Here is a 13,753-nt window from a genome sequence, read left to right as displayed (position 1 = left end):
GATGTTCGATGAGGCGAGGGAAAGAGGGGTGCTGCCCCCGACGATGTCACAGGCCACGATTTCTGAGAGCCTCAAGGGGCTGGTCTGGGTGGGGATGGAGCACAGAGTCTCGCCCTATGCAGATGACCTGCTTCTGTATGTATCAGACCCATTAGAGGGGATGGAAGAAATCATGAGGATTCTAGGGGAATTTGGCTGGTTTCCGGGGTCGAGGGGACAGGAGAGGCGATTGGGGGGCTGCCTTTTAGATTAGTAGGGGGAAGCTTGAGGTACCGAGACATTCAAGTGTCGTGGGAATGGGACCGGCTGCATAAATTCAATCTGGCCCGGCTAGTAGACCAAATGAAGGACGATTTTCGGAGGTGGGACGCGCTCCCGTTGTCATTAGCTGGGAGGGTGCAGACGGTGAAGATGACGGTCCTCCCGCGATTCCTGTTCGTGTTTCAATGTCTCCCCATCTTTATTCTGCGGTCCTTTTTTAAACGGGTCAACAAAGTGATCACTGGCTTTGTTTGGGCGGGCAAGACCCCGCGGGTAAGGAAGGTAATGCTTGAGCGGAGTCGGGGAGAGGGCGGGCTGGCGCTGCCAAATCTTAGTAACTATTACTGGGCGGCGAATATAGCCATGATCAGGAAGTGGGTGGTGGGGGAGGCATGGGAGCGTATGGAGGCGGCTTCATGCAAGGGCACTAGTTTGGGGGCATTGGTAACTGCGCCTCTGCCGTTACCGCCGGCACGGTACTCCGCCAGCCCCGTGGCGGTGGCGGCCCTGAGTCTGGGGGCAATGGCGGAGACATGTGGGAGCAGAGGGAGCATCGGTCTGGTCCCCAATCTGCAATAATCATTGGTTTGCCCCGGGAAGTATGGATGGGGGGTTCCGGGTATGGCGGAGAGCAGGGATTGAGAGGATGGGGGATATGTTTATAGAGGGGACCTTTCTGAGTATGAGGACGTGAAGGAGGAGTTTGGGTTGGCGAGGGGAAACAAATTCAGGTATCTGCAGGTGCGGGTCTTCCTACGTAAACAGGTGTCAACCTTCCCGCTCCTACCGCTAAGGGGGATTCAGGACAGGGTAGTTTCCAGAGGGTGGGTAGGAGAAGGGAGCGTCTCGGACTTTTATAAGGAGCTTATGGGGTCAGAGGAGACGCAGACGGAGGAGCTGAAGCGCAAGTGGGCGGAGGAGCTGGGAGGAGAGATAGAGGATGGTCTGTGGGCGGACACGTTGAGTAGAGTCAACGTGTCCGCAACATGTGCCAGGCTCAGCCTAGTACAATTCAAGGTCATTCACCGGGCTCATATGACAGCGGCCCGGATGAGCAAATTCTTTGGGGTGGAAGAGAGGTGTGCAAAATGTGTGGCTAACCATGTCCACATGTTCTGGGCATGTCCGAAGCTTAGGGGATTCTGGCAGGGGTTTGCAGATGTCATGTCCACGGTACTAAAAACAAGGGTGACACCGAGTCCGGAGGTGGCGATTTTTGGGGTATCGCAGGACCCGGGAATCCAGGAGGAGAAAGAGGCAGACGTTCAGGCCTTTGCTTCCCTGGTAGCCCGGAGACGGATACTATTAGTTTGGAGGGACTCTAAGTCGGAGACCTGGCTATCGGACATGGCCGGCTTTCTCTGTTTGGAGAAAATCAAGTTCGCCTTGCGAGGATCACTGTTAGGGTTCGCCCGGAGGTGGCAACCGTTCGTCGACTTCGCGGAAAATTAATCGTCAGCTTGTGGGGGGGGGGGTAGTTTAGCTTAGAGTAGGGGGTTAATAAAGGTGAGACCTGTAAGGGAGGGAGACGGCTTTTGCACTATGTTTATAGTTTCATGTACATTGTTTATTGTGTTGTTATGACACCAAAAAAACTCTCAACAAAATGTTTATTTTTAAAAACAGGATAAAACATTAAATATCGTGCTCGTGGGCAGCACGGTAGCACTCCAAGTTAGTGCCTTTCCTGGAATTCACGCGAGCCAAGGTCTTAGCTGGAATTTTGGGTGTCTTGGCAGAGTTGGCGGATATCACCCACAGTGTCGCAGGACAAAGCAGGGCATGATTTACCCCGACGGCCTCCAGTCGCTTTCTCACTTCGTCCAAGGTTCTGCTGCATCGTCGCTTGGAGGAAAGGGACCCTGGCCTCCTTGTAGGGCCGGGGACCCACTATGCCTTGCCTCTTCCATTTTGAATTTTTTTTTTTTAGCGTACCCAATTCTTTTTTGTCCAATTAAGGCGCAATTTAGCGTGGCCAATCCACCTACCCTGCACATGTTTGGGTTGTGGGGGGTGAAACCCACGCAGACACTGGGAGAATGTGCAAACTCCACACGGACAGTGACCGGCGGGGCCGGGATCGAACCCGGGTCCTCAGCGACATAGGCAGCAGTGCTAACCACTGCGCCGCTGTGCTGCCACTTCTTGTCATTTCCAATACTCTCTTGCAATCTCCAAAGTTATGAAAATGGAGAGTTACGGGCTGGCGACGTGAATTGCCCCCTAGGTCTCCAAGGCAGGATACGATGCGTCCTTTCCAGCTTCACGCACCCAGCTTTCGTATCCAGCCTGAGAAAACCCGGCAGCCAGCTCTCCACAGGGAGCTCACCGCTCCGCCTGGCATGCCAGACAACCCGGACATTTTGATTCCCCTCCGGTCTTCCAGATGCTCCGGGATTTCTGACCATATCATGTAGCTGGTTTCCCAAGAATTGCAAGCGGGCCTCAGCTGAGCAAGTTTCATTTTCAGCAATCCGGATTACATTGAACCTCCATTAGTATTCTGCAGCTCGGCCTTGTGAGCACTAATATTCTGTGCCAACAAGCCGGGAGTACCATCGGGTGACTTTATTGATGTTCTCAGTCGTCATTTGCAACTCCTTCGAAAGAGCGGGATCACCATATTGGGAAGGCAGCTCCACCCTGCTCCCTTTTCTCTTTTTGTTTTAGGATTTCTTTGCATTTTATTAACACCACTTAGTCAGAAATCTTCCAGGGACATAGGATGGAGTATTCACTCCCGGATTAGGTTGTATGCGGTGCGTAAACAGGATAAATGAGAGACTTAAAGGATGAGTAGCTCCAGAGCCCATGGAAACGCTGCTATTCCCGCACCTGCATCACGAGATCCCCTGAGATTGAATGTTTGTGGAAGGGGTCGCAATCATGCGGGCTGCTTTGTCCTGGATTGTGACGAGCTTTGTGCAATCCCTACAGTGCAGAAGGAGGCCATTAGGACCATTGGATCTGCACCGACCTCTGGGGAGGCCCACTCCCCCGCCCTATCCCCGTAACCCCATCTAACCCGCACATCCCTGGGAACTAAGGGGCAATTTACCAATTTGTCCAATCCACCTAACCGGCACATCTTTGGACTGTGGGAGGAAACCCACGCAGACACGGGTAGAACGTGCAGACTCCACGCAGACGGTCACCTCAGGTCGGTATTGAACCCGGGTCCCTGGCGCTGTGAGGTAGCGGTGCTATCCACTGTGCCGCCTCTGCATGTTGTTGGAGCTGCACTCATTCAGGCAAGAATTCGATTGCACTCCTGACTTGCACCTTGTGGATGCTGGGCAGGCTTTGGGGGGGGGGAAGAGTCGGGAGGTGAGTTACTCGCCGCAGGATTCCTACCCGTTGGCCTGCTCTGTACCCAAGGTATTTAGTCCAGTTCAATTTCTTATTTTCACATACAGGATTTTCAAAGAAAGAACAAAGAAAGTGCAGCACAGGAACAGGCCCTTCGGCCCTCCAGGCCTGTACTGACCATGCTACCCATCTAACCTAAAACCTTCTACACTTAACGGGGCTCTTATGCCTCTATTCGCATCCTTTTCATGTATTTGTCAAAATGCCCCTTAAACAACGTCACTATCGTACCTGTTTCCACCACCTCCTCCAGCAGCGAGTTCCTGGCACCCATTATCCTCGGTGTAAAAACACCTCCCTCGCGCACCTCCTCTAAACTTTTCCCCTCGCACCGTAAACCTATGCCCCCTAGTAATTGGCTCCTCCATCCTGGGAAGAAGCTTCTGACTATCCACGCTGCCCATGTTCCGCATAATTTTGTAGACTTTAAACTCTTACATTGGGATTTACATTGTTGGTGACATGAGCAAAGACTGTTAAAACAACGGGCTGGATCTGCCAGTGTCATTGCGCCCGAACAGCGGTAGATGACGGGACATCCCACTTCCGGGATCTCGCCGCACGGCAATGATGATCCCGCCATAGTGGGCGGGAGCACTTTTTGGCAAATCTGTATCTTAGAGTGAGACAGCTAGCCTCACTCTAACATGCGTTTCCGAGATCTACCCAAGGCGCGGGATCTAACTCTCACCGTGACGACCCCGAGCGAGCGCCGTTCGTGTGTGTGTGTGTGTGTGTGTGTGTGTGTGTGTGTGTGTGTGTGTGTGTGTGTGTGTGTGTGTGTGTGTGTGTGTGTGTGTGTGTGTGTGTGTGTGTGTGTGTGTGTGTGTGTGTGTGTGTGTGTGTGTGTGTGTGTGTGTGTGTGTGTGTGTGTGTGTGTGTGTGTGTGTGTGTGTGTGTGTGTGTGTGTGTGTGTGTGTGTGTGTGTGTGTGTGTGTGTGTGTGTGTGAGACAAGGGTGGATTCCATTTAACTATTGGCGTCCCGATCTCTCGCTGCACTTAGGAGTTCTGGTGAGCGGACTGCTCGGTGCAGGAAACGGGGCTAAGTGAGGCCTCACGGGGGAGTTTCCCCGCTGAGGTCCCCGATCCACCCGGATGGGTGCTTCTCAGTGCGGTGGCGGTGTACACGCGGCTAAACTCACGCTACGGGACTCTTGTCTCCATTCAGGTAGGTCGTGTCCAACATATTGAACAGTAATTGTCCGCAAGCTCCAGATTTAAAGAAAATTATCGATGTAGCTATAAGATGAAGGGTTCCTGGGAAGAATGGGGTAAGCACGTTGCTTTGTTACTCGTGACGACAAAGCAGCTATGAGCATTTCTGATTTTGAGAGGCTTTATTGATTTGTGGGTCTGATAGTTTTGTGGAAAAGGGGTAGTGCTGTTTTCAGGAGCTTGGATATTCAATCAGCTTCTCTTTCTCTTTTCTCCAGCTCTTGTGCAGCATCCAGCGATGAAGGAGGGCAACCAGAGGCTGCTGGTACAGTTCAAGAATGAGGGTGGCGAAATTTTGGGCACACCTTTTGATGTCCCCGTTGACATTACACCTGACAAGTTGCAGCTTGTGTGCAACATTCTGTTGCCGAAGGTAAAGTCACCTCAAATACTTGTATACAGTCATATATAGGTTCTGTGCACTTAACGTGACTCTTGCATGTGACTTGTGTTAGTTGCACGGTAATTGAGTGTTTAAATGTGTTCAGGTGGTAGGCATCAATATATAGGAACATACTGAAACCCTGGTTACTGGGTTTAGGAGGTGTATGTTTGTAATGTGCATCTCCGTAAATAAATGCACACAAAGTGAGTAAAGATTACGGTCATGTTCTGCCCTTCACCTGGCTTTCTAGAATAGAACATGAAGGCCGGGATTTCAATCCCCTCTCTGCCTCTCCCTCTCCTTTTAGACCCTACTTAGAATTATCTTTTTGGCTTTCTAATCTTCCCTAATCATGAGCCAATGCAATGGAAGCACATGGTCGGTAACACCCTCTTGGGGCATGGTACCTGGAGGAGTCCCAGTGCGCGACTTGAACCCGGAGCTTCTGACCCAGATGTAGGGGCGGCTAACCCACTGGACTTCCCGGCTTCCTGATCGCTCCCCCTTTGCTATGTGAATACAAAATCCCTGTAATGAGGGATCCCTGTAGTAGGGGGAGCCCCCAGGGGACCCTGTAATAGGGGGGAACCCCGTGGGCCTCTGTAATATGGGGATCCCGCAGGGACCTCTGTAATGGGAGTACATCCATAGGACCCCCTGCCTAAAGGAATCCCCTCCATAGATACACCCTTCCGTGCACACAGATTCCTCTCCAACAGAAAAGCAAGCTGGAGTAGTCTGGGAAGGGGCAGTGGGAAGTATCATAGTTGTAGTACTTACCTTGCAGCTCCACATGCCCATTCCTCGAAGGGGAGCAACTGGGCTTGCATCTGGTTCCCACAGATCCATTATTTGCAAGCCATTCATAGCTTTTGAGGCGCTGTCTGTGATTGACCGCTTGTATAAAGCATCTGTAGGTCTGATCCATTCGTCACCCTTCACGCTTCAATGGCCTAAGTGGTGAAACCCCAATGCTTGTAAACATTGACCACATCAAAGAGAGTTAAGTGCAGTGAAATCACACGTTTGAATGATTAGAATGCACTTGGTGCTTGATCAACATAGAATTTACAGTGCAGAAGGAGGCCATTCGGCCCATCGAGACTGCACCGGCTCTTGGAAAGAGCACCCTACCCAAGGTCAACACCTCCACCCGATCCCCATAACCCAGTAACCCCACCCAGCACTAAGGGCAATTTTGGACACTAAGGGCAATTTATCATGGCCAATCCACCTAACCTGCACATCTTTGGACTGTGGGAGGAAACTGGAGGAAACCCACGCACACACGGGGAGGATGTGCAGACTCCGCACAGACAGTGACCCAAGCCGGAATCGAACCTGGGACCCTGGAGCTGTGAAGCAATTGTGCAATCCACAATGCTACCGTGCTGCCCACTTGGAATGCACTTTTTTGTGGGGGTTGGGTTGGGGGGGGGGGGGGGGGGGGGTGGTCTGTGGAGGGGGATTCCTTTAGGTAGCCTTATTGGGTGGGGGGGCTCTGCTAGTGGAGGCGTGGGCAGGCAGTGCAGCAGTGCATTGTTGGGACAGGGTGGCCCTTGGATGGTCTCTGTCAGCCTGGCCCTGGTGTGGTGGGCTAAGGGGGCAACCGCTGCCCCTTTGGCCCACCGCGAGGTCCGCCACGTCAGGTCCACGATTGCCGAGACCGCAAATGATCCCCGGTCACGGGGACCCAAGAGTCACGGGAGGCCGGAACAGAGGACGCCGGCTAAATAGATTTATTTGCATCCCCCTGCCGGTCGCATCGTAGACCTCAATCACGCCGCGGGCGGGGAGGCAGGTGGGCAGGCGGAGCACCGTGCTCGGATCGGCCCCATCGGGAACGCATTCTGCCCATGGTCATTTTGCTGGCTATCGTTAGTTGTGTGCTTTTGTGATTAAATCGTTGAGTGCTGGTGGGACAGGGGAATCAAAAAGCAGCATAAATGGACAACTTCTTTTGGTCTAATGATATTTTCAGGATGATCCCCTGCCTTTGGCCTTCTACGTGAACGAGGCGGAAATTGTCACCTCTCTGGAGAAGACCCTGCAGGAGCAAAAGGTGGAAACGGAGAATGTTATCGACATTATTTATCAACCGCAGGCAGTGTTTCGGGTTCGAGCTGTGACGCGTTGCACCAGCTCATTGGAAGGACACACTGAGGCTGTCATTTCTGTGGCCTTCAGCCCCACTGGAAGGCAAGTCCCTTGAGGAAAATACCCCTGAAAGATTATTCCGACCTGTTCCTTTTATGTCAGCTTCGGCTCAGTTGAGGGTGACAAGGTGGCTGCTCCAAGCCCCCGCTCCAGGACCTGAGCACTAAAATCAAGCCTGGCTCTCCCAGTGCAGTACGGAGGGGGTGCTGCACTGCTGGATCCGGTCTTTCAGATTGGGTGGTGATGAACCAGGGCCCTATGCCCCTGCTCAAGTGGATGCAAAAGATCCCCAGGGCAGTATTTTGAAGAACTGGGGAATTATCCTTGGTGTCGGGCAGTACGGTCGGCACGGGCTTGGAGGGCCGAAGGGCCTGTTCCTGTGCTGTACATTTCTTTGTTCTTTGTTCTTTGTTGTCCGGGCCACCATATATCCCTCAACCAACGGATTATCGCATGGCTGCTTGTGGGAGCTTGCTGTGCGCTAACTGGCTGTTGCATTTCCTGGGCCGCAACCACCCACCTTTTTTTGAAAATAAATTTAGAGTACCCAATTCTCCTTCTTTCCAATTGAGGGGCAGTTTAGCGTGGCCAATCCACCTAACCGATACATCTTTGGGTTGTGGGCGTGAGACCCACGCAGAGACGGGGAGAATGTGCAAACTCCACACGGACAGTGACCCAGAGCCGGGATTGAACCCGGGTCCTCGGCGAAGTGAGGCAGCAGTGCTAACCACTGTGCCACCGTGCTGCCACCTGTGCCACAACCACTTCAAAGGTACTTCATTGGCTGAAAGCATTTGGAGACATCCCCTGGGACTGAACAGCATTGTCGAAATGCAAGTCCCGCCTTTTGTTTTCAATACACTTCCCCGTGTTTAAAGGGAAAAAAAGAACAATTTTGTAATAATGTGTAATGCTTTCCTACCTCTGAAAGTTTGTTTTGTGGTGCTGGGCAAGGGTTTTCGATAGGTGGGAATGGTGGCTGCAGTGGAGAATCGAGGGGAGGAGATCCCAAAACGGCAATTACGCCGGTGGATTTTCCCCGCTTGATAGCAAAAGGGCATCACGGTAGCGCAGTGGTTGGCACAGTTGCTTCACAGCTCCAGGGTCCCAGGTTCGATTCCAGCTTTGCTCACTGCCTGTGCGGAGTCTGCACGATCTCCCCATGTCTGCGTGGGTTTGCTCCGGGTGCTCCGGTTTCCTCCCACAGTCCAAAGATGTGAAGGTTCGGTGGATTGGCCGCGCCAAATTGCCCTTGGTGTCCAAAGATTAGGTGGTGTTACTGGGTTGCGGGGATAGGATGGAGGCTTGGGCTTAAGTAGGGTGCTCTTTCCAAGGGCCGGTGCAGACTCGATGGGCCGAATGGCCCCCTTCTGCACTGTAAAATCTATGATTGTCCACGGCACCCCTCAGTGACCAGTGACATAACGGGTAAATAGAGCTGGTGGGGGTGGGGGGGGGGGGGGGGGGGTGCATTCTTGGGCGATGCCCCCGGTATTGCCCCTGGAGCAGTGGCAGGGGTTGCATATTGGACGGGGGGGAGGGGGGAATTATTTTATTCTATTATAATCCTTTTGACGTCAGGGCGCTCTCTGCTATATCAAGAACTGAGGTTTGCTGGCGGGGTGAGCTCGTGCAGAGCCAGACTAATGTCGTGGGACCCCCCTCCCTGATTTCTTTTTGACTGTGTCAAAACAATCTGGCGGGAAAGGCCGGCAGCATGGCAAGCGGAATGCACCCAGTCTTTTCCGACAGAGTCGTCAGCGAGTCAGAGAATGAGAGAATCCCACCCTGTATGAATAGTGTACTGTGTGCCGTATTGACCCAATGTCTCTGATGTTCAAGGTACCTGGCCAGCGGATCGGGGGACACCACCGTGCGGTTCTGGGACCTGTCGACTGAAACCCCTCACTTTACGGCTAAAGGCAAGTTCGCTCGGAACGTTTCAATGTTCTCCTCCCTGCCACCGACCCCTTTTTGCTTTAGGATCCTGATGCTTCCCGGGAAGGTGGCTGGCTTTCTCTCTGGCCTTACCTTTCCATACAAAGTAGCAGAGATTAGTGGGAGATCTGAGGACTGGGAAATCTTTAGGGGGCAACAGAAAGCTACTAAAAAAGCTATAAAGAAGAGTAAGATAGATTATGAGCGTAAGCTTGCTCAGAATATAAAAACAGATAGTAAAAGTTTCTACAAATATATAAAACAAAAAAGAGTGGCTAAGGTAAATATTGGTCCTTTAGAGGATGAGAAGGGAGATTTAATAATGGGAGATGAGAAATGGCTGAGGAACTGAACAGGTTTTTTGGGTCAGTCTTCACAGTGGAAGACCCAAATAATATGCCAGTGACTGATGGAAATGAGGCTATGACAGGTGAGGACCTTGAGAGGATTGGTATCACCAAGGAGGTAGTGATGGGCAAGCTAATGGGGCTAAAGGTAGACAAGTCTCCTGGCCCTGATGGAATGCATCCCAGAGTGCTAAAAGAGATGGCTAGGGAAATTGCAAATGCACTAGTGATAATTTACCAAAATTCACTAGACTCTGGGGTGGTCCTGGCGGATTGGAAATTGGCAAACGTGACACCACTGTGTAAAAAAGAAGATAGTGTTGCTATCTTTGCCTTAGTTTAATTGCTCTGTTTTATCACCTTTGCTCTTGAGTCGCCAGGTACCTTTATGATACCGCCACGTGGTTCAAGTCTGAGTAATGATCAATAATCCAATACACCGCTTAGTAAGATTTAAATCAAAGCACATTTATTATACACAGTAATCACTACTCATGTACAAATTCTACGTCTAAGCTACTTCTACAACTAACAGGCCTATACTTAACTTGGAACTGGCCCACCAGGTCAGGGAAACGAAGGGCCTTTTGTTCGGGTTCTGAGCCTGCGGGATTCGAAGTTGGTACAGATTGGTAGCTAGGAGCGCCTATCTCGTAGCGAGCGTTGAAGTAAGACTTACAGTTTTGAGCGGCTGTTGAAGAGTTAAGAGAGCTGGAAGTGGTTGAAGAGAGTGAAGAGAGCGCCTTGAACTTGGGCTTGATTCTTATAGTCCCCAGGGGCTTCCCGCCTTTCTCGGCGGACCCTGTACCTGGTCCCAAGTGATTGGACTTTGTCCCAATCACTTGGTTCGATTTTCTCCAATGCTGGAGCGGTTCCCAGATCGATGGGCGGTCTTGAGGTGGTCGTTCACCTCCCTTTGTGTAGGCTTCTGCTGGCGCCGAAGAGTCTGGTTTGGCTTTATGTGTCTAAATGTTGCTCATTGTTCCCGGGGATTGCTCATTAATATGCAGATGGCTGGTGTTTTGTTATGCTGATGGTTGCTGGTATCGATCTTGTCTGGCCTTTCCAGAGGTAAATACACACTCAACCTGCAGCTGCTCGTTTTTCCATCAACCTTTCCCATCAACCTTTGCCGTTCGCCATTTTAAATCGGGAGTTAGCCATTTTAAGTGGCTACAGTAGGCAGAAAGAGGGTAATTATAGGCCAGTGAGCTTTAACTTCGGTAGTAGGGAAGATGCTGGAATCTATCATCAAGGAAGAAATAGCGAGGCATCTGGATGGAAATGGTCCCATTGGGCAGACGCAGCATGGGTTCATAAAGGGCAGGTCGTGCCTAACTAATTTAGTGAATTTTTTGAGGACATTACCAATGCGGTAGATAACGGGGAGCCAATGGATATGGTATATCTGGATTTCCAGAAAGCCTTTGACAAGGTGCCACACAAAAGATTGCTGCATAAGATAAAAAATGCATGGCATTAATGGAAAAAGTAGTAGCATGGATGGAGGATTGGTTAATTAATAGAAATCAAAGAGTGGGAACTAATGGGTGTTTCTCTGGTGGCAATCGGTAGCTAGTGGTGTCCCTCAGGGATCAGTGTTAGGCCCACAACTGTTCACAATTTACATAGTTGATTTGGAGTTGGGGACCAAGGGCAATGTGTCCAAGTTTGCAGACGACACTAAGATGAGTGGTAAAGCAAAAAGTGCAGAGGATACTGGAAGTCTGCAGAGGGATTTGGATAGGCTAAGTGAATGGGCTAGGGTCTGGCAGATGGAATACAATATTGACAAATGGGACGTTATCCATTTTGGTAGGAATAACAGCAAAAGGGATTATTATTTAAATGATAAAATATTAAAACATGCTGCTGTGGCAGAGAGACCTGGGTGTGCTAGTGCATGAGTCGCAAGAAAGTTGGTTTACTGGTGCGACAGGTGATTAAGAAGGCAAGTGGAATTTTGTCCTTCATTGCTAGAGGGATGGAGTTTAAGACTAGGGAGGTTATAAGTATAAGGTGTTAGTGAGGCCACACCTGGAGTATTGTGTTCAGTTTTGGTCTCCTTGAGAAAAGGACGTACTGGCACTGGAGGGTGTGCAGAGGAGATTCACTAGGTTAATCCCCAGAGCTGAAGGGGTTGGATTACGAGGAGAGGTTGAGTAGACTGGGACTGTACTCATTGGAATTTAGAAGGATGAGGGGGGATCTTGTCGAAACATATAAAATTATGAAGGGAAATAGATAGGATAGATGCGGGCAGGTTGTTTCCACTGGCGGGTGAAAGCAGAACTAGGGGGCATAGCCTCAAAATAAGGGGAAGTAGATTTAGGACTGAGTTTAGGAGGAACTTCTTCACCCAAAGGGTTGTGAATTCCTTGTCCAGTGAAGCAGTAGAGGCTCCTTCATTAAATGTTTTTAAGATAAAGATAGATAGTTTTTTTGAAGAATATAAGGGATTAAGGGTTATGGTGTTCGGGCCGGAAAGTGGAGCTGAGTCCACAAAAGATCAGCCATGATCTCATTGAATGGTGGAGCAGGCTCGAGGGGCCAGATTGCCTACTCCTGCTTCTAGTTCTTATGTTCCGAACATGCCGGGAGGAGACCAAAGGCCGTTGAATTGATTTACTGTTTTATTCCTGCCAACCGGGCTCCTAGATCGCGAGAGGTTGTGGATTCAAGGCTCAATCTCGTTCCTTTCAGTAACCTCACCTCCCCAATCGCCTTTATTCTGTTTTTCAGCAGCACCTTTATCCCCACATCAGTCATGAAGTTGGCTGGTAGTTTAATAATAATAATAATATTTTATTGTCACAAGTAGACTTAGATTAACACTGCAATGAAGTTACTCTGAAGTTACTTTGGGCGGCAACGGTAGCACAAGTGATTAGCACTGTGGCTTCACAGCACCAGGGTCCCAGGTTCGATTCCCCGCTGGGTCACTGCCTGTGCGGAGTCTGCACGTTCTCCCCGTGTCTGCGTGGGTTTCCTCCGGGTGCTCGGGTTTCCTCCCACAGTCCAAAGACGTGCAGAGGTTAGGTGGATTAGCCATGATAAATTGCCCTTAGTGACCAAAAAAGGTTAGGAGGGGTTATTGGGTTATGGGATAGGGTGGAAGTGAGGGCTTAAGTGGGGTTTGGTGCAGACTCGATGGGCCGAATGGCCTCATTCTGCACTGTAGTGTTCTATGTCTCTATGTCTTAAAAGCCCCCAGTCGCCACATTCCGCCGCCTGTTCGGGTACACGGAGGGAGAGTTCAGAATTCTCAGCTATTGAACCCGCACTGCTGGCCTTGTTCTGCATCACAACCCAGTTGTCTAGCCCACTGAGCTAAACAGTTTCACGTCTAACTTAAAAAAATTTTTTTTTTTAAATTTAGAGTACCCCAATTCATTTTTTACAATTAAGGTGCAATTTAGCGTGGCCAATCCACCTACCCTGCACATCTTTGGGTTGTGGGGGTGAAACCCACGCAGACACGGGGAGAATGTGCAAACTCTACACGGACAGTGACCCAGAGCCGGGATCGAACCTGGGACCTCGGTGCCATGAGGCTGCAGTGCTAACCACTGCGCAACCATGCGCCCTAACTTCATAATATTAACTTGTACATTTCAACCTGTCTTTTTGAACCTTCCAAATACGCACGTCTGACAATCTTTTTAAAAAATATATTTATTAAAGTTTTTTAACACAATGTTTCTCCCTTACAAACAATAACCCCCCCCCCCCCCCCGGTAACAAAATAACAAGAAATCGCACAGAGCAAGATATATACATGGCAAAATTATATGTTTACATAGCTTTGTACAGTGGCTCTCTCCCGTACGTGCCAGTTTCCCTAACCCTTCATGTTATCTCTTGCTCGTCCATTCCCCCCCCCCCCCCCCCCCCGTCTGACAATCTTAACCATTCCTCATGTTACGATGTGAGCCCTGGCTCAGTGGGTCGCCCTCTGGCCTCAATCAGAAGGTTGTGGTATTATGGTCCTGGGTTGTGGAAGTTACTGTATTTTTTTTAAAAAATTCAAATCCTTAATACCTGTCCTCCGGCCAGTGAGAGGAGTTAGAGCAATGT

The 13,753-nt window shown here is 50.4% G+C and overlaps 1 protein-coding gene across 1 annotated transcript in view; it reads left to right on the top strand.

The window, feature by feature from the left end:
- The window catches only part of nle1 (notchless homolog 1 (Drosophila)), a 46,021-nt gene that overhangs the window by 11,387 nt on the left and 20,881 nt on the right, over window positions 1–13,753 (top strand). The window contains 3 exon segments of the mRNA XM_072469869.1: window positions 5,065–5,219; window positions 7,213–7,430; window positions 9,234–9,313. Coding sequence (XP_072325970.1) covers window positions 5,085–5,219; window positions 7,213–7,430; window positions 9,234–9,313 — 433 coding nt within the window. The 5' untranslated portion in view covers window positions 5,065–5,084.

The sequence above is a fragment of the Scyliorhinus torazame genome, chromosome 12 (genome assembly GCF_047496885.1).
Source record: "Scyliorhinus torazame isolate Kashiwa2021f chromosome 12, sScyTor2.1, whole genome shotgun sequence".
In the NCBI taxonomy this organism is placed as follows: Eukaryota; Metazoa; Chordata; class Chondrichthyes; order Carcharhiniformes; family Scyliorhinidae; genus Scyliorhinus; species Scyliorhinus torazame.
Note: the sequence above shows the minus strand (reverse complement) of the source record. Positions and strands in the feature narration are given on the sequence as shown.